The 20,235-nt window shown below is 32.8% G+C and overlaps 1 protein-coding gene across 2 annotated transcripts in view; it reads left to right on the top strand.

Moving 5' to 3' along the window:
* GALNT13 (polypeptide N-acetylgalactosaminyltransferase 13) overlaps positions 1 to 20,235 on the top strand; it is a 451,827-nt gene that overhangs the window by 172,656 nt on the left and 258,936 nt on the right. For both annotated transcript variants that reach the window (XM_039855967.1, XM_039855968.1), the window contains exon 4: positions 5,623 to 5,791. In XM_039855967.1, the coding sequence (XP_039711901.1) occupies positions 5,623 to 5,791 (169 nt within the window). The remainder of the gene's footprint in view (positions 1 to 5,622; positions 5,792 to 20,235) is intronic.

A 20,235-nucleotide genomic window follows, 5' to 3' on the forward strand; every position in this document is an offset into this window, starting at 1 on the left:
TTTTGAGTTATATAACTGGCCTCTTTAAAATGGCCACTGTTCCACTTTTGATGTCCCCTTACAAAGGGCTTCCCAAAGGATCTTGAAGCCAAAATTGGTCCTTTTGTTCCCAAAGAATTTCTTTTAATGGGGGGTGGGTAGTGTAGGCAGAGGCAGGGGTTGGAAGATTTCCTATTCAAAACTAATACTAAGACTATTACTAGAGCCATTGCAAGTTGAGGCCCATTTAAATACTTTTAATGAGGAAGCTCATTCTTAATGCAGAAGGAAATAATTTCATATTTCAGTATGACTTCATTACCTTAGTGAACACTTTAGAAGATGGGTCACTTGTTTCCAGGAAGCATTTATGACAGTAGCATGTGCCAAATAAGCTCTTAACTGTATATAAGGATAGCATTGGCTTTAATAGATGTGTGAAATGTTTTGTAAGGATGGCTGTGAAAGGAAAGTGAAAACATTTTATATTAATGTAGGATTTTGTTTATTCCTAAAAAAGAAGTTTGTTGCTTGTCCTTGCTCAGCTACTAAATGTTTTTGTTATCTGTAAATTGTGGCAAATTTTCCATGAGATACTTTCCTGCTAAAACAAACCATAATTTTTTATGGGTACTCTTCTACCTGCTTGTCATCTTATGTACATTAAGAAGACTTTCTTCCTTCAGGAGCCCCACCCGACACTAATCACTTCTTTGTCATACCCCCAACATCTACTAACTTCACTTAGTTAATGTCAATGTAAAAGCCAGGTTTCATTTCATTCATTGAAACTAGATTTTTGATTAATATGTAGCTGAAAACATTTTATTCAGTGATGTCGAATTGATTTGGAAAATACAGATAATGCTTAAATGTGAAAACTCTAATTTACCGAATTAATTCAAATCTTCATTGGTAACATGCAAAGACATCATATAACTTTATTTTTTTAGAGAAATAAGCTAATTTTGCAATGTTTCATAATCCATTTTTTCACTTAAGTATAACATGAACACATTCTATATTTTTATGGCATAATTTTTCTATAAATTACTGCATAGTTTTCTTTGTATAGCTATAACACAGTTTATTTAGTATTTAGCAGAGCAGTCCCTAACTGTTTGGCACCAGGGATGGGTGTTCCTGTTAGAACCTAATGCCTAATGATCTGAGGTGGAGTTGAGGCAGTGATGCTAGTGCCGGGAGCAGCTGCAAATACAGATGAAGCTTCCCTGGCTTGCCTGCAGCTCACCTCCTGCTGTGCAGCCTGGTTCCAAACAGACTACGGACTGGTACTGGTTTATGGTCTGGAGATTGGAGACCCCTGAGTTTTTGTATACACAAAGAGAAAGAGAGAGAGAAGAGGAGAATGTACTTTTATTTTTGCCTGCATGTGTAAACACATAATATTACTTTAATCATCTATGCAGGTAAAAACTTTAGGCATATCTATATTTCCTTAGAATATATTTTAAAAAATAATTCTTGAGTCATAATTTTTAAGCTATGTTTCATTGTCTTGTATAGAATATTCTAGGAAGATATGATATGGACATCCACTATAGTACATATCCCCATTCGCATATAACATTGCATTTAAACAACATTGTGAAATTATTTAAATATTTTACTTTATGGACAATAAAAGCTGAGTAACTGGTCCGTGATTGTAAAGCTAATAGATGCTCATATTTAGGTAGCCGTATTGTAGGTTATTATTGAGAGTCATTTCTAATAGTTATACAAAGTATTATTTTTATTGGAAGTTACCACTGGAGATTAAAAATAGATTAATCACATGCTTGCTTTATTTAAATGGTGGTTTCTTTATCCTCTTAGGATCAGGTTCGTGATCTAATTGAACCCTGTAAGGCCATAGTCTCCACACATTTTAATTGTATGCCACTATCAGTAGAAATTTTTAGTTTGTACTAATGTATATAAATTTACTTACAATGCATACATATATTATTCTCAGCCCAAATATTAAATGCTAGTGAGGACTAATGTTTATTATAAAAATAAATATGAAGTAGAGGTTTTACTTCTTTTCAAGGGATAAGTTTACACCCCTCTGAGATGGGGAAACCTCTACTTGAATCACTCCGCTCATCAGTCTTTCGATAAAACTAGAGTATCTCAAGGTTTCCTTCTACTTTTTTCAATTTATTGAAAACTGATTGAACACTTCCAGGCACCAGGACGAGTAAAAACTGAGGCAGAATATCTTGGTGAGTCTGCATAGATTAAAGGGGAAAGAACAAAGTGCATAAACGAAAATAAAACTATTAAGTGTAACAGGCCTGAAATCCCAATGGTTTAGAAAAATAGTTGTTCTTTCTCATGTAAATAATTCAGTGGGTATACAGTAGTCTCTCCTTATTTCCTATGGATATGATTCAAGACCCCCAGTGGATGCCTGAAACGATGAGAGTACAGAATCCCATATATACTATTTTATCCTATGCATATATGCCTATGGTAAAGTTTAACTTATAAACTAGGCAAAATAAGTTATTGACAACAATAACTCATAATAAAATAGAGCAATTATAACAACATACTGTAATAAAAGTTGTGTGAATGTAGTCCCTCTTACTAAATATTTCATTGCACTCACTCTTCTTGTGATGATGTGAGATGGTGCAATGCCTATATGATGCGATGAAGTAAGGCATGCACGATGGTGCACACCTGAAAACTTATTAATTGCTTCCTGGAATTTTCTATTTAATATTTTTGGATCGCAGTTGAAGGCAGGTAACTGAAACCGTGGAAAACAAAACTATGGATAAAGGGGGACCATAGCACCTCATCAGCCAGTGGCTCTCCTTCAAGTGGTGGTTCAGACTCCTGTTATTACCTTCTCGTGATAGCTTCCAAAGTTGCTACAGCAAGAGAAAGAGCATGGAGAGTCACACGTGGAAGTTTTTATGGGCCAAGCTGGAACTGGCACATACCATTTCTATCCTCAGTTACAAGACCACACTAATTGCAAGGAAGACTGGGGAATGTTGTACAGCTGTGTACCCAGTTAAAAGAGAAAATGGGGAAGTGCAATAGTTAGACTCTCTGCCATAACAAATGCCATCAAGAGAGTTGTTAAACACAAGAGGCATGAGGCTGCTGCCACCATAATGTGACATATTGTTTTACAGATACTTTTTTTTAATAAGTAGAAAGGGTACACTCTAAGATAATGATAGAAAATATAGTAAAATACATAAACCAGTAACATAGTTGTTCATTATCACTATCAAGTATTACATACTGTACCTAATTGTACATACTATACTTTTACACAACTGGCAGCACAATCGGTTTTATACCACATCATCATATACATGTGAGTAATGTGCTGCTCTGTGACCTTTGGATGGCTATGACATCATTAGGCGATAAGAAGATTTCAGCTTCATTATAATCTTATGGGACCACTGTCGTATGTGCAGTTTGTCGTTGACTTAAATGTCATTATGTGGCACGTGACTCAAATGTCATTTTTGAGTCAAATTAATTATCATTTTTAATGATTTCATCATGTAATTAGGAAGAAAACAACTTGTAGCATTTTACGTTAATCTATTTTTATAATTCAGACCAGCTTTGAAATTGGGATATTTCTGTCTATATTTAAATCAATAATCTAGATATCATATTATGTAGGTGCTTTATTACATTTGCCTAAAGAGTAGAAAAGTAGCACAGATAATTTAATGACTTTTTTTTTTTTTACTTTGGCTGCGGATGAACATGGTATTTGTGAGTGTGTGGGTGTTATTTTTTCTTTAAGCTATGTAGAGGAGAAATAAAGGAATAGGCACATAGGTATAATTATAGGTATAAACACATATATTAAATATCCATGGTTAACAGATAGTACCACATAGCCTGATTATGTTCTTTACTCAGAATTAGAAGACTTAGAAATTGTTTTTAACACTTTCTGAAAAGGAAATCCTAGAAATGAAAGTTATCTTAATGCTTACCTAAGTCTAACATTTCACCAGCAGCAGAAATTCACCTGGAGCCAACTCCAACAACTTCACTTGATTTCATAGACAATAAGCTTACTAGCTCCTAAGGGGACATACTACCATTAGAATTTTTTTTCTTAAATTGAGCAAAATATGCTTTCTCATAAAATCCTTGACATCATTTCTATTTTTAATTCTTTAAGTAAATGAGACTCATCATAAACTTTAATATGACAACTTTTAAATAGTTTGATGTGAATAAATATGTATTTTTATTTTAAATTTTCCCTGTTTTTACTAAATTCTCCTTATTCTTACCATTTTAATATATGAGAGGATTTCCAAGCTAATCACCTTCCTGATACCCATATCTGAAGATCCATAGAGATGCCTGTCCTATTTTGTAGTTTGACTCATGTCATACCAAAGTCAGGATAATTTTTCACAGAGAATAATTAACTGGAAGATCAATTGCATATTAGTACTAGCAATACCAGTTTTGATGTTTTATAATTTTGAAGGTCAAGTCAGAGGAAAATCTCCCTATCGTGTTTTATCCTAGTTTTGACTATGTTCTTATATTATTTTGTAATTTATATTTTAAATTATAACTTGTTATAATTTACAAGTTCACATCAATTTTATTCTTTTAAGTTTTGATAATATTTTTAAATGTTATAGGTTCAAATATTTGTGCTTTAATATGTGGAAATTAAATTCAGTAAGATTGATATGTTAGGAGCTGTCATACAGCAAAACATTGAAAGATTCAAGACCAGGCCACATTCCTGTTGCTTTAACTTAATTTGATATCATTATGAAGGATAAGTATATTAGATGTATTAGGAGTGACTGGAACCTTGTCTTATTATTATATGTTAACATGCATACAAACATATGTGTGCGCTCCCCTCCCCCCACACACATTGAAACAGATATTTTATAGCTAGAAGGGACATTAGTGTAGTGATTATTTGGAGGAAATTGTAAGAACATTAGCCTGTATATTGAATCCTGAGTTTTCTTAATAAGTAGTCAAGCCCAAGATGTTGCTGTGAAGTTCCTGTTATAAAGGACATACTCTTCAAATCCAACTTGACCTTTGAAATTATGTCACCACTATGAGAGTTCTTTTTACTTATTTGAAAATCCTTTGACGAAGGAATCAAATTGTGATGGGGATAAAGGATTATCAGCCTTGCTCGCTTTTATAGTTATAATGACAGTAGTTATGTGAAATATCAAAACATTTAATTGGATGTGAAAATAAATAAATCTTGGTATATTTTCAAAAATACTCTTTTATTTTGCACAACTTGATCTGCCCAGTGTTCAGCTTCATCTCTATCTAATAAGAATATATAAAAGTATGTCAGAAAAATTTTAACTTGTGATATTACATAATTATTAAGTCTTAATGGTTTGTAGGTCATAATGTATGTCTAGACTTGAAAGACAACATTCAGCATTGAATTAATGAATTAAAGTAGGTTGTTTCTTTAGTGTAGTATGTGATTTGTAAGTAAGCAATAAAGATTTGATGATCGTATTATTAAACCAGTATATAAATAATGCACTTGAGAATGAAATCCAACACATCAGGTTATTTATTCAGTTCATTATCTGTGCGTTTGTATGTATGTGTGTACCTGTGTGTGTCTTACAGCTGTTATTTCAAGAAACCAAGAAGGGCCAGGAGAAATGGGAAAGGCTGTGCTGATTCCTAAAGATGACCAGGAGAAAATGAAAGAACTGTTTAAAATTAATCAGTTTAACCTCATGGCCAGTGATTTGATTGCCCTTAACAGAAGTCTGCCGGATGTAAGATTAGAAGGGTAAGTTTACATGTGTTTTTTAATCTTATATATTTCACAATATCACAGAACTTCAGTTAACTCAGATTATTTCAGTTCTATAAACATGCAGTTCTGAATAACTACGCCATAGCAAGACTTTACTGTGCACGCATATGATGTAAAATAGGAACTATTTTTTTCTCTGGAAGAGCAAAAGATATCATTTGGAAAAAATACATTGCAGAGCACACAAGCCTAACAGATTTCTCTTCATGAGGTGCTTTTTCTGTTTTGCTTTGCTTTATCTTGGCAAATATAGAGCAAACAAGCTCTTTGATAGATTATTTTCTTGCCTGCATACAAAGCTCTTACTCGTTCCTCTGAAAAACTATATGCTTTGCTATTCTAGCATAAAAGTAGCCTATTGCCTGTATAATTCTTTGCCTCTTTAAAAAAATATTTATTATGGGTTCCAGCAATTTATATTGCTATTTTTACTTAGAATACCCAATTATCGGCCATGGAGGAAATATTCACTTGGAAATAATACTACTGAATGAAAAATTAAGCTAAAAATTTAACTTGCATTTAACTGTAAGCCATGCTTGATAGTTAAATATATTTTAAGTGAATGTCATAAAAATTAGAATATATAGTGGCAGTGTTGTCATTCTAGTCTATAGCCCTTATAAAGCAAAGTCTTGGCACTCAGAAAAATATTCCCTGAGGTTTTAGAAAATTTCTGAGTTTACAGGTATGCTCCAGAACCTACTTTAATGTAAACAGAAGTTGTTATTTTAGATGTGTAATTACTTTCTCTATATACAGCAAAATCATAGCTAATGCAAATAAAGTTTGCCATATATAAAGGGGTTTTTACATTAGTTGTGTAGTGATGTTAACATCATATTACTAAATCTGTTTTTTTTTTCCTCCTTTCTGAGTTACTTTAAATAAGCCCAAAATAGAGTAACCAAAACCTTATTGATATGCTGGGGCCGAGTAGTCAGAAAGTTCATTCGTTAGCTAAATAACTGGTTTTGTATACTCTCGTGTGCTTTTGAAAAGTCTCTTTCAACAAAACCACAGATAACTGCATATCATGGATATTTTTGGTCCCTCGCACATGGTTGAAACACAAATGTTACATTTGTGCCTTCCAAAGGCCTAAATAATTTTATAGGTAGTTCTGTTCGTATTTGTATGTGTTTGTATGTATATAGAAACACTGCATTTAAAAAGCACAATAAGTGTATTCATCTGAATAATTTAAATGTTTTAGATGCTAAGTTTACATTATAATGTTGTACTTATTACTTTGTGTTATATACCATGTTATGATAAAATGGGTAAATCTGATACTTAGGTTTTCAAGAGGCCATGTGAACACTAGTTCAAACTTTAAAAAGATTTACTTTCAACTATCATAACATAAATTAAATTTTAAAGCAGATCTGGAATGATTAAGGTAAGAATTGTTTTAGTACAGAGTCATCACTTTAAAAAAAGTAGTCTTCATCAAGAGACCATTTAAAATATTTGTGACAAGTGCAATATCTTTTTTTTAAGAATCACTTCACGTATTAAGTCCTCGAGTAATTAACCCTTAAATTCTGGAACAATTCAACATTTTAAAAATGGAAGATTCAAATTGCTTAGCATTAAAAAGTGCCAGAATGCCATAATTACTGTGGATAATATTGCTTGAATTTTGAGATTTTGCAAATAGTCTATAAAATAATATTAGTGAAGTAAATAATTCTCTATTTTATTTTTACATCACACCACAATTTATGCTATCAGTAAAAAAAAATACATAAATAACACTCAAATATCTTAGACAAATCATAAAGTATATGTAAGGTTCACTGGGGATATTTGCAAGTCTTTTTTTTGCAAGTCATTTTGAATGACTCAATTGTGTGACTGCCTGGGAACAAATGTTGGAAAACACACCATGAATCAGATATCCAAACTGTTATTTAAAAGATGTCAAAATCTGTTAATACTCATTTGATGTAGAATACATATTTTTTTTTTTAAATTTTGGTATTAGTCAGTTACAGCTCAGTTTTTGAGTAGTTGTATCTTAAAGAGATATAGACACATTAAGCTAGCCTTAATGATGACTGATATAAACTATATGCAATATAAAAGATGGGATTCACAAAAAATTAGTTTAAAAAAAGCCTACATTATTTAGTGGAAAATTTGAGTTGATATTTATTTAGAAATATCTACACTTCCCAAACAGTGAATTCATTCAAATATCTTAACGTATTTTAATAGAATACACCCGTAAAATGGCTTTACTGAATTCAGAAGTTGTCCAAATTGTTTAATGTTGTGTTTGGCTTTAATATCAATCAACAAATATTTGAAGATGTTTTCAAAGGAATAAACCTTAAGTAAATATCCCATGTTTTCAAAGAGAATAAACTAGGTAAAAATAGTTTTTCTTGGAGGCAATTGTGATGAGACATCAGGACAAATTGAAGTTAAGTTTCAAAATGTCCATTCCTAGAGATGTTTAAATACTTAATTTACTTATTCACTTAATATATTTAAGTTATTATTATTTATGATACATTTACATATAATCTTTAATTATTTGAGAGACATGAAATAATTGTGTCACAAATAATCATGGTGCTTGGATACATTAAGTTCTGTCAAGGCTGAAGGCCTTTTACTACATTTCTTACTTTCTTGAAGGCCCTCAGTTTCTGGGATTCTTGCTGAAGTCTGTATGTATGTGTAAATAAAATTCCAGGCAGTTGTAATCAGTCCTCTCTCTCCTTTGCCCATTCTCCGTAAGTTGAAAAAAATTACAATGTCATAAAATTCTGATTCAGAACTTTGAGAAAAGGAATTTTTAACCTGATGTGTTGATGCATCAACATTAGTGATTGTTAGCATACTTCTTATTAATTATGGGTCTAAGACTTTATAATTTATATAGTTTCGATTTAAGAATAGGACCTAAATATTTCTGTTTTCAAAAAGAAAGTAAATAGATTTTATTTTATTTAGTTTTTAACATAAGATCTTTATGTTACTATTTGGGGGAGGTGGGGAGAGAGTGAGGGAAATTCCAAATTAAAGAAATATATTAAAAGATAATAAACACATTATTTCTGAGCCCCTAATATGTTAATATGTGCCAAGTACTGTTCTATGTACTGTGGATATAGCAGTGAACAAAATTAAGTCCCTGCTTCATGGAACTTAGAACAAATTAAAGAATGAAGAATGATAAGAGGTAGAGAGTAAAGCAGTGAGAGAAAGCCTCTTTGAGAAACACATTTGAGTAAGTTGAGTGGACTTTAAACACCTAAATATTGTAATTTATTTATACTATACACAGCTGTTAAATATTTACTATGTTCCTAGAATAGATAATGCTAGAAATATGAGACCGACGCATATATAAAACTCTCTCTCTCAAAAAAAAAATCAAACAGAATATTTAGTAAATGCATAGACGCGTGCATTTGTGTGTGTGTGTGTGTGCGCGCATTTGTGTTATTTTTGAAAACAGCGTTTGAATTTTATTTCTATGAAAATCAGCAAAAATCACATTTTGGTTTGCTAAGGTTTCTATAGTCAATGTTATCCCATGCTCTATGGTTTACTGGAAAAAGAGAACATAATATGACTGATAATCAGCGAGATGGGTATATGACTCTATTCCATTAAATGCAAAACAAGGGGAACAAAAAGCCAACTACGGAGATTTTTTTCACATAATTAGGAGGAAAATCTCTAGATGTGGAACCCAAACACATAAATTTATCTATTACTTACTATTGGATCTGAGTAAATCATTAATTTTCAAGGTCTCAGTTTCCTTTCACTGATTAAACAAACTAATCAATCAGTCAACCAACCAAACAATCTTTGTCATTTACCTAATACAGACTTAGCTTTGAGAACAAAAATAAGTGGATATACCAGGCCCTGACTATCAGGAGTAAAAGGGATATATTTACTTAAACAACTAACTACAACCATTGTATAAAAACACCAATAATTGCAAATATGACAAAGTAAGAATAGGATTGTGCTGAGTTCCTGGTGAAATTTTTGTATTTTTTATTTTTAATATTATTTTGTGGAATCCTCTTATGTCTTATTCTCCTTTTTTGGACTAAACAAAGTAACTTTTTAAGCAATCAGCTTTTCCATTTACTCTGTAATTCTTTTTGAATAAAAAATTAACAGTAATTATTGGGTGAATATTTATATTAAAAAAAGCTATGGGTAATTAAAGCAAAATGTTAAGGTTCTTTAGCATTTACTTGTATTCAGACATTTAATAGCACTTCAAGTTCTGGTATTAAGTTATTTGAAAGATATAATGCAGCTGGCATTTAAATACATTTCATCAGGGAAAAATGAGGAAATAGGAAATTTATTTTAGCTATTTATATCGTAGACCAAATAACTGCTTCTTATGTATGCACGCTTATACGCTGATAAAGAAGAAAAACTCTGGCAGTCTTTCATTATTAATGGAAGAAGAGCAGTAGCATACAAATTCTGAATAAGTTGCTCTCAAAGGCAAAGAGTTTATTTACTACATAAAACGGAAATAAACCATAGCATACATTTTTCTGTGCTCAATCTCATAAGTGTACCTGCCCATTTATATCAGTTGCCTTTCTCATAAATTAAAATATGATAAAAGTAGCATTGATTGCACAAAGGAGAAATAGAAAAGGAGAATATTAATTGGATTTCTGATCTCTGTTCCACATCTTTTCTTTTTAATTTGAGAATTACTTTTCATATGCTGGCAAAAATTTGAGAATTAGTTTTCATATGCTGGCAAAAATTTTGCCTGTGAAGATCATTTTATAATACTTTGATTTATGTCATATACTCATGTGTGGAATTAATTTTAGTACCCAAATGAAAAGTGGTGTGTAAGAATGTCTGCCTATTTATGTATGTGTATAAATATATATATCTATTTGAAAATGATGGAAATCATAAGTATTATTATTATCTCATGTAGTAATACTGTTACATTATAACTTTTCTCTCAAATAAGAAAGTTGAGTAAAACATTACTAGGTATGTTCTTAGGAATGTATTTGTGTGCCACTGTAGGCAAGAAGCATGTTACGTAACTCCATTTACACTTGAACTACCCCTCAATAGTTTCCTTACTTAATTTCTAACACTACTACTTTGAGTTTTTTAAACTGTGGTAAATTGTATATAAAATAAAACTATCTTAACTATTTTTAAATATGTAGTTTATTAGTATTAAATATGAAGGGGATCAAAATATGCCATCCCCCAAAGTGCCACTTTGGCATAAAAATTATTTTGAACTAAAGGCAATTGAGATAAAGCAGATGGAAGTAAAGCTCTCTACCCTCTCCAACTGCCTAAAAGCAAGGCATAAATTTCCCTCATGAAGGTTTCCCTTTTCCTTGAACTAGGAAGGGAACAACAACATTTATCACTGGAAATGGAGATGGTGCTGAGATGACTGAATAATCTAAACCTTACTGAATAACTCTTATCTTCTATTTGTTTCCCCTATATATTTGCCTTCCCATATTTTACCACCCCTAGAAGCCTAGAGGTCTTCTCCTTTGTTTTATTACTTCACCATTTATCACTCTTTGTTAAAATGATATCTCAGCTATGGGGTTTAAGCACTTCTTTGAGTCTTCATTTATTTTCTAGGAAGGCTTTCATGTACATAAAAGCCAAAATATTAACATCAAATAAAATCTATATGCCTTTTCTCTTGTTACTGCTTTTTTTTTGTCAGGTTAATTTGCAAGCTTCAGGTAAAAACTCAGGAAAGTGGAGAAATTTTTTCCCCTCTCTTAGAAGTATATTCATGTTGTTGTATAAGCAATCTTCAGAATTGTATTTATCTTACAAAACTGAAACTCTACCCATTAAACAACTCTACATTTCCCAGCCCCTGGCCACCACAATTCTAATTTCTGTCTCTGAATTTGACTATTCTTGGCACCTCATAAAAGTGGAATCATACATTATTTGTCTTTTTGTGACTGGCTTAGCATAATGCCCTCATGTTGTAGCATGTGTCAAGATTTTCTTAACATTTTAAGGCTGAATAATATTCCATTATATGTATATATTACTTTTGTCTATACATTCATCCATGGAAAGATACTTATATTGCTTCCACCTTTTGGCTACAGTGAATAATCCTACTATGAATATGGGTGTACGAATATCTCTTTGAAACCCTGTTTTTAAACTTTTTGAATGTATACCCAGAAGTGAAATTGTAGATCACATGCTAATCTATTTTTAACTTTTTGAGAAAGCACCGTACTGTTTTCCACAGTGGCTATACCGTTTTACATTCCAGTACATGTGGGTTCCATTTTCTCCATATCTTTGCCAACATTATTTTCTGTTTTTGATGGTAATCAACCTAATGGGTATGAAGTAGTATCTTATTATTGTAGTTTTGATTTGCATGATCTAGTTGAATATCTTTTCATATGCTTTTTGGTCATTTGTATATCTTCTTTGGATGTATGTCTGTTCAAGTCCTTTGCCCATGTTTCTAATCGGGTTTTGTCCTTATTGTTGAGTTGTGAGTTCTTTATATATTCTGAACATTAATTCCTTATCAGATATATGATTTGGAAATATTTTTTTTCCCATTCTATTGGTTGCCTTTTCACTCTGTGTTGATTTTGTCCTTTGATTAAAAAAAGTTTTTAAAACTTTTTTGATATAATACAATTTTTCCATTTTTACCTGTTTTACCTGTGCTTTTGGTGTAATATTTAAGAAATTATTGCCCAATCTAATGTCATAAAGCTTTTCTCATCTGTATTCTTATAAAATTTTATAGTTTTATCTCCTACATTCAGGACTTTGATCTATTTTGAGTTAATTTTATATATGATGTAAGCTGTGTTATTTATATTACATTTTGGCACTATGATTCTTTTAGTGCTCTTCTTCAGCTTCACTCTAACATTTGATATTATCGATTTTTATGGCCAGTACCACAATAGGCTCCTGGTCTTGTTTTGGCAGAGAGAATTCAGCTTGTCCATTGCCTGCTTCTATTTGATTTCTACATTGGCCATCTGGTGATGTCCATGAGACAGTCAAGGTTGTTTGAAGCATGTGTTTATGGTGGACAAGTTGTCGGCTTCATAGAAATCCACCAGCCAATCTCCTGCTTCATTTCTGACCTCTAGTCCAAATTTTCCAACAACATTTGATTCTGTTTGTTTCCTACTTTTGTGTTCCAGTCATCAATAATTATTAGCATATCTTCTTTGGGTGAGTGATCAATTTCTACTTGGATACTTGCACAAAAGCTTTCATTTTCTTCAGCTGCTATAGGTGGAACATAGATTGTGTTAAAAGGTTTTCCTAGAAGTCTGGTGAATATTCGGTCCAGCCTTGGCATCATAGCCCCTAAATGCCTGTGCTATATCTTGCCTCAGTATTAAAGCCACTCTGTTTCCTCTGAGTTTGTCATTTCCAGAGTAGAACATTTTGTAGTTGTCTGACTGTAAGTGTCCCATTCCAGTTTATTTTAGTTCACCAAAACCAAACACTAAATATTTAGATGTTCTATTTCTTGCTTTATCATTTCATGTTTACCTTGACTCATGCTTCTTATGTCCCATGTTCCGATTATATCTGTTGTGCAGCATTGCACTTTGCTTTCACCTGTGTACACATCAGCTGCTAGCTGTCCTTCTGGCTTTGATCTAGTTGTGTCATTAGCAACAAGGCTATTTGTACTTGTTCTCTGCTCTTCCCCATGAACTGTTTAAATGCTTTCCAACCTGGGAGGTTCATCTTTCAGCACTAGCTCACGTTTCATTTTGGAACGTTTATCATAGAATTTTCAAGGTTAAAAAAGAAAGGAAGAAGAAAAGAGAAACAAAAAAGAATAATGCAATAGTGATTTGCCATTGCCTTCTGTAGCTCAGGGTGTGGGTCCAAACCACATGTGCTTGGTTCTGAGGTGTTGCAATCACCAAAGCCTAAAAATGTAAGTGCCCCTGCAGTTAGGCACTTGCAGAGGCACTTAAATACACTTTTAATTTTGGTAGTGAAATTAATTCCACACATGTGCACATTAAATAAATCAAAATATTATAGAAATTGTTATCTTTATAGACAAAGTTTTTGCCAGCATATGAAAATTGCAGTAATTCTCAAATTAGAAAAAAAAAAAAGATGTGGAAGAGAGATCAGGAATCCAATTAATATTCTCATATCTGTTTCTGCTTTGTGAAATCAATGATACATTTATCTGTACGTTATTAGCATAATTGGGTAAAATATAATTTTTAAAAATTTGTGATTCTAATATTTCTAAAATTGGCTCTTGTAAGTAGATTTTGTGGTTAAAATGTATACCTTTTTACTTACCAAATGAAAAAAAAAATCTAATTTAAAAACTAAAGATCATTTCTTAACATTGGTGGATTGATTCAGTTTAAGAAGGCATATAGTTCTGCTATTGCTAGAAAAATCCTATGTGACAGGAATATTTGACTTCTGTATGAAATTCTTCCTACTATTTTTTCCCAGGGACCGATGTTTTCTGTACACACATTAGTGCCTGAAGGAAATGTTAAATTGTTCTAATGCCAACTTACAGTGCTATTTTGCTGAGGAAGAATTTGATTTTGTAATTAATATTGCTTAATCCATGAGAGTAAGACATAGTTTTATTGACATAGGTAATGTTGACATATGTCTAAAAATTCTATTGTATATTGTAATTAATGTTTCCATGGCCTTGCAAAGAAGCCAATATACTTTTTGAATGATAATTGCTTATAAATGAGAAAATATGTTTTGTCTTTGAATTTTAATATTTAATATCTTAATATCACTATGTAATTTTGTAACATTAAACATGTTACAAACAATGTAAAAAGATAAATGTTTAATTAAGTGTACTCCAAGTGCAACCTGAAAAAGATAAATATGAATAATGATTATAATTTTGGGATAAGAAATATATCTTTAAAAATTTATTTTCCACTACACATTTATTAATAGCATTTAATGTCTTGCTTCATTTTTCCCCTGAGGAGAGGCATTATTTCTGTTCCTTTTATGTCTTTTTCTTTTTAAGTAATGACACTGTATAGATAAGATAGAGACATTTTCACAAATAGGTCATACGTAGCTGTCTGGTTATACTTAATGAGATAGTTAATTTTTTAAGATGATGTTCTAAGAAAATCAAATGGAAAGATTCAGTACAAAGTAATTATTTTATCATCATAATATATGAGAAAGTTAAATTTTGTAATGTAAGTTAATATTTTATAAACACTCATCTACTGTCTTCTTTCTGACCAGCATTTGGTGAGAAATTAAAGAGCAAATGTTGCATGCAATCTCTATTCTTAATGACCTTACATAACCTTACATAGGAAAATATTTTTTTCCCATGAATTAATTAATATGCATGAAAAAAATCAATAAATTCTGTAACAAATGCAAATGTAGCTAATAGTCAATATTTGTTAATTTTTTACTATGTAGCAGGCATTGCATTAAGTAGTTTATCTCCATTATCTTTTGGAATTCTCAATGAAAGCCCCATGAATTATATCCTGTGTTTTGTTGTGTTTGTTTTAAGGACTAGGAAAACTACTCAAGAGATTAAAGAACTTCTCTAAAATCGTACAGCTGACATTTGAATCCAAGCAGTAAAAATCCCAGTATGCGTTCTCAACCACTAGAGAACACCAGTGAAGGTAATAGAGAAAAAGACATGCTAGAGAGTTATATTACTAAGAGCTTCATACAAAAACATGAACCACAGGTTAGACTTTGAGTCATTATGTGTAACATATAGATAGAAGGGCGAACACAGAGATTCCAAATGGGAAGAAGGGATGAAGAGATGCATAAAATAGGATGATTATATGGTGTGTTGAAGATCTAACATAATAGTGAGTTTATTTTGATGACTACTCATACTACTCATAGTCATGCTGACAGTCATGCTGACTCATAAAGTCATAATCACTACCCTCAAATTGGCCCCAAATATTATCCATTAATCATATGATCTTTCCCTTGTCTACTCTCACTTCCACTTTGTAAATTATTATTTTATAACCACAGCACTTCCCTCACACCTCTTTAATCTTCACTGGAAGCTTATGATCTTACTTTCGGTTTTATTGAGAAAAATAGAAACAAATAGTAGAAAATCTCCACTAGTCCCATCATCGAATCTACCTCCTTACTTGCATTTGTAAGTCTATACTTTGCCTTCTCTCCTATTAGTATGAATGCATTGTCCACACTGCTATTCAGAACTAGCCCATCTTTTGCGCACTAGATGCCATCCCCTCTTAATTACTCAAGCACACTGCTCCAACAACTCTCCCACCTCTTCAAACATCAATTCTTTACTTTCTCTTGGGTTATTCCTAACAGCATGCTAACATGCCGCTTATTCTCTCTTAAAAACAAACATAAGCAAAATACCTGTTTAGACAACATTCGCCTCATGGATATGTCTATTTCTCTTCTCTCCTTGTTCAAAATCTTCTTGAAAGAATTGGCTGTACTCACAGCCTTAAACTACTCCCCACCTCCATTTTGTCCTAAACACACTTTGGCTAACTTTAATCCTCACAATACCAGCAAAACTTTTCTTGCAAAGGTCACTAATGATCCATCCCGAGGTTGCTCTGTTTATTTGTGAGTTCTCAGTCCTCATGTTTCTTGAGCTATCGGCATAATTTGACACTTGATTTCTCTCTCCTTTTTGAAACAAAATTTTCACTTCACTTTCAAGTCACTGTGTTATCCTAATTTTCCCATACCTCTATGGCTATTCCTTTGTTATTTGCTAGTACCTTTTCTTCTCTCTAACCTCTAAACATAGATATGTCCCAAGGGTAAGTCTTGGAGTCTCATTTGAGCACTCTCTTTCGCTTACAACCCACATCAGCAAATTCAAAATATTGGCTCTTCTCATCTCTACCACTATCGTTGGTCCAAGCTACCAATATTTTATTTTTCACCCGAATTATTGCTAGTAACCCACTGGTTTTTTTTCCCCCTGTTTGTTTTTTGCTCCTTTTTTTGGTACCTACATTCTCTGATCAACATAATTACAGTCTGAGTGATCCCATTAAAATATGTGTTTGTACTACTACTTTGCTTAAATCTCTCTAGTACTTTGCATCTCTTTCAGGATAAAAGCCAAAGTTCTTTCAATGCCCTACATAACTCTACATAATCTATCTTTCCATTATTTCTCCCACATTCTGTGTTAGTGCTCACACATTTTCTCACTCAGTTCCAGATATAGATGAACGCTGAAATACACCAAGAACATTACCACTTTAAGGCTTTGGCACTTTCACTTTCTTCTTCCTGGGGCTCTTATTCTACATGGTGTATTCTCTTTCCTTCAAGGCCTTTATTCAAATGTCACCTCTCTGATGTCTTCCCTGACCACGTTATATAAAATTACACCCACTCATTACACTTTCTATCTCCTTTCTCAGCTCTATTCTTCTCCTTTACTTATTTATCTTTTTATTTATTATCTGCTTCCTCCCTAGAGGATGTGACAGGCAGAAAAGCTTGGCTTTGATTTTGTAATCAAAAGAGAGCTGTTACAGATTTTTAGAGCAATAATAACATAATGAAAGAAGTGTATATTTGTATTGAGCTAAGTTAGCATTTTTGTCATTTTTTTTCTAGCCTAGAGCAGAATAAGAAAAAAATGGAAATTAGAAATAGTCCAATGTTGGGAATTACTACAGTGTGCTCTGTAAAAGATCAAAACAAAATTGAAGTAGCTGGAATTTAGTGATACTTAGGAGAAGACTAATTTAAAGTTGGAGGGGGGGATCTCTTTTTTAACTTCCATTTATTGAGAAAAAACTGGTACAAATCATGGTACCAGGTTCTTATAAATTCTCAACCTTTAGTCCTCCTTCCTGGGACTCGAATTAGGCTTAAAAAACAGATGACATTATTTCTGTTTTACAATTAAGGAAACTGAGGTGAGAAGAGACATTTTTGTTTGGGCTGAACTATTGGAAGTAGCTTTTTCTCATAATTTCTTCTAAACTTGCTGCCAGATCTTCCTTCCCGGGCTTTGGATGACTTATATTCAATTTTCTGGCCATTTTAAGCTAGAAGACTCATTTTCAAATAGTAAATGGTGCAGCCTAGTTTTGGCTAATACTGTGTGACCATCATACTTTCCAGTGTGACAGGCATCGTGTTTTCATTTTTAGTGAGGGGCATTTTGGAGACTTCTTCACTATACAGTTGTCGACATGGATGGCAGACTTCCAGTGGACTTCTTTCAGTCTTCCCAATTCAGTCTATGCTTCGGGTTATACACCACCCAAGCACTTGCTTCTAGGTCCTGCTGCCTCGGCGGACAGCTCTACAGAGCACAACTCCATTGAGAGTCCTTGAGTCCAGCTACCTCCTACCATGCCCACTTGTCCTAAGAAACTTATGGCTTCCTGACACACAAAAAGGTAGAACTGCACTTTTCCAACCACTGATTTACTTTTTCCTAGCCAGACCTTATAGACTCTTCTAGGATGTTTCTTCCCTTCTGTGTTGCTAAACCCCAAAGAAATCAAGTCACAGTTCCCCAAGTACTTTCTCATTGCATTCTATAATAGCCCAAAGCATCATTTCAGGTTACAGTTTAATAGCCAATAAATATCTTTGCAAAATGAGATGCCGGTGTCTTAAAGATAGTCATTAGTCTCAAAGAATGAATATCTTGCTATCCCTGTCATTTGGCTTGGTAAGAGGGAAGTATTTTTCTCCTTTGTTCCAGAGGAAGGAAATACCACCATATACTCAATGCTTTTGAATTCCTTTACTTCTCTGAACTCTTCTTCAAATTCCTATAGAGACTGGAGGTGGATAATATAGATTCATAATCACAGTATCAATTTTGCTGTCTTTCTAGCAGTTTCTTTTAGAACTTGGATTACCTAACATTAGCTGGCCTCAGTTTTGAGACTTGCTGAAATTCTTAGAAAAAATATTTTTCTTATCCCATTATACCTATACACCTTATCAGACAGTATGCAAGTTGCAAAGCCAGAATTCATGCAAGGCTCTCTGACTCCAAAGTTGTATTCTTTCTGGTGTTCCTTATTTGAGTTCCTAGAGAGGGCAGAGGACACTGAAATATATAGAGAGCAATGAGGAGGCAATGTTAAGAAGATTGAGATCATGAAGGGCAAGCATAAATGTCAATGAATGCACACCTGAGGTCTAGTGATAGTGTACTATTCGACTGAAATAGATATGTCTACATTTAAGGCATCAAGAAGTTCATGCCAAATGCATCTCCAGACCGGGTGATTGAAGTGGATCCTGGAGTAAATGAAAAATAAATGTGAGTCTTACGGTGATATCATTTTAGGGAGTCCAGAATTAATATGCATTGTGGTGGGAATGGGGACAAGAGACAACCACAGGAATGATGCAGTGGGTGGCTGAGACAGATGGTGTTGGCTTCAAATGAAGAAACACAGAGGGTAGTGGATAAATAATGATGAGAGTAGCACTGGGGAGTAAGGAAAAATTGGGCAATTCCATTCCAAGTATCCAGGCAATGTAGGATGAGATAAGACGTTTAAACATTTACTACTTTGACAATGAAATTTATGCAACAGCAAATAACACTTGGAAGAACATTTTTTTCAATGTTTTTGTTATAAGCTCTTGCTACAACCAAGAAGATCAAGATATAAGAAAAGATAAGACTGAGCAGAATAACAGAATCAAGTGTATTTTTAGAAAACATTTTGCTGTGGTTTCCATCCTAACATAAATACTCTGTATTAGAAACAAAGAAACAATAAACAAACAAAGAAACAAAAGCAAATAAACAAAAAACGAGTTGAATAAGAAAAGTTTTCATATACCTGGATTTAAGTAATACATTTTTATTGGTGGAAGAACCACCACTGTGTGTATGTGGGGAAATGTCAATTTAACTGTTCAATTTTTGTGTCATGTACAATTCCAAAATAACATAATAACTTTGAAAAAGACATTTAGTGCCTTTCATAAACAGTTTCAGTCATCTGAAAGTCAGTTCAGCTGTGAGTGATTTTAACAGAAGTAAATTGCTTCAACTGTGTGCTTAGTAGACTGTGTCACAAAACTGCAGCCCAGAAAGCAGGAGGCTGAAAGACACAAGATATACATGAGATATACATGTTTCAGTAATAGCCTGGCTGTGGCAGACACATTCTGGGAGAACTTGGCTAGGGCTATACAGCTGTATTATTTATTGTTGATGATTTAGAAGATAGACAAAGATAAGATTTCCTAATAAAGAATATTCATCTATTTTTTTAAATATATGCGTTGAATATTCGTATCTTACAAAGAACATGGTTAAATAGAGTTAAGTAACACAAGGGTCCCATCCCACTGTGCTTAAAAATGTCAACTGAAAAATAGATGAA

This window comes from Pteropus medius, unplaced genomic scaffold (genome assembly GCF_902729225.1).
Source record: "Pteropus medius unplaced genomic scaffold, Ma_sr-lr_union100, whole genome shotgun sequence".
NCBI classification, from domain to species: domain Eukaryota; kingdom Metazoa; phylum Chordata; class Mammalia; order Chiroptera; family Pteropodidae; genus Pteropus; species Pteropus medius.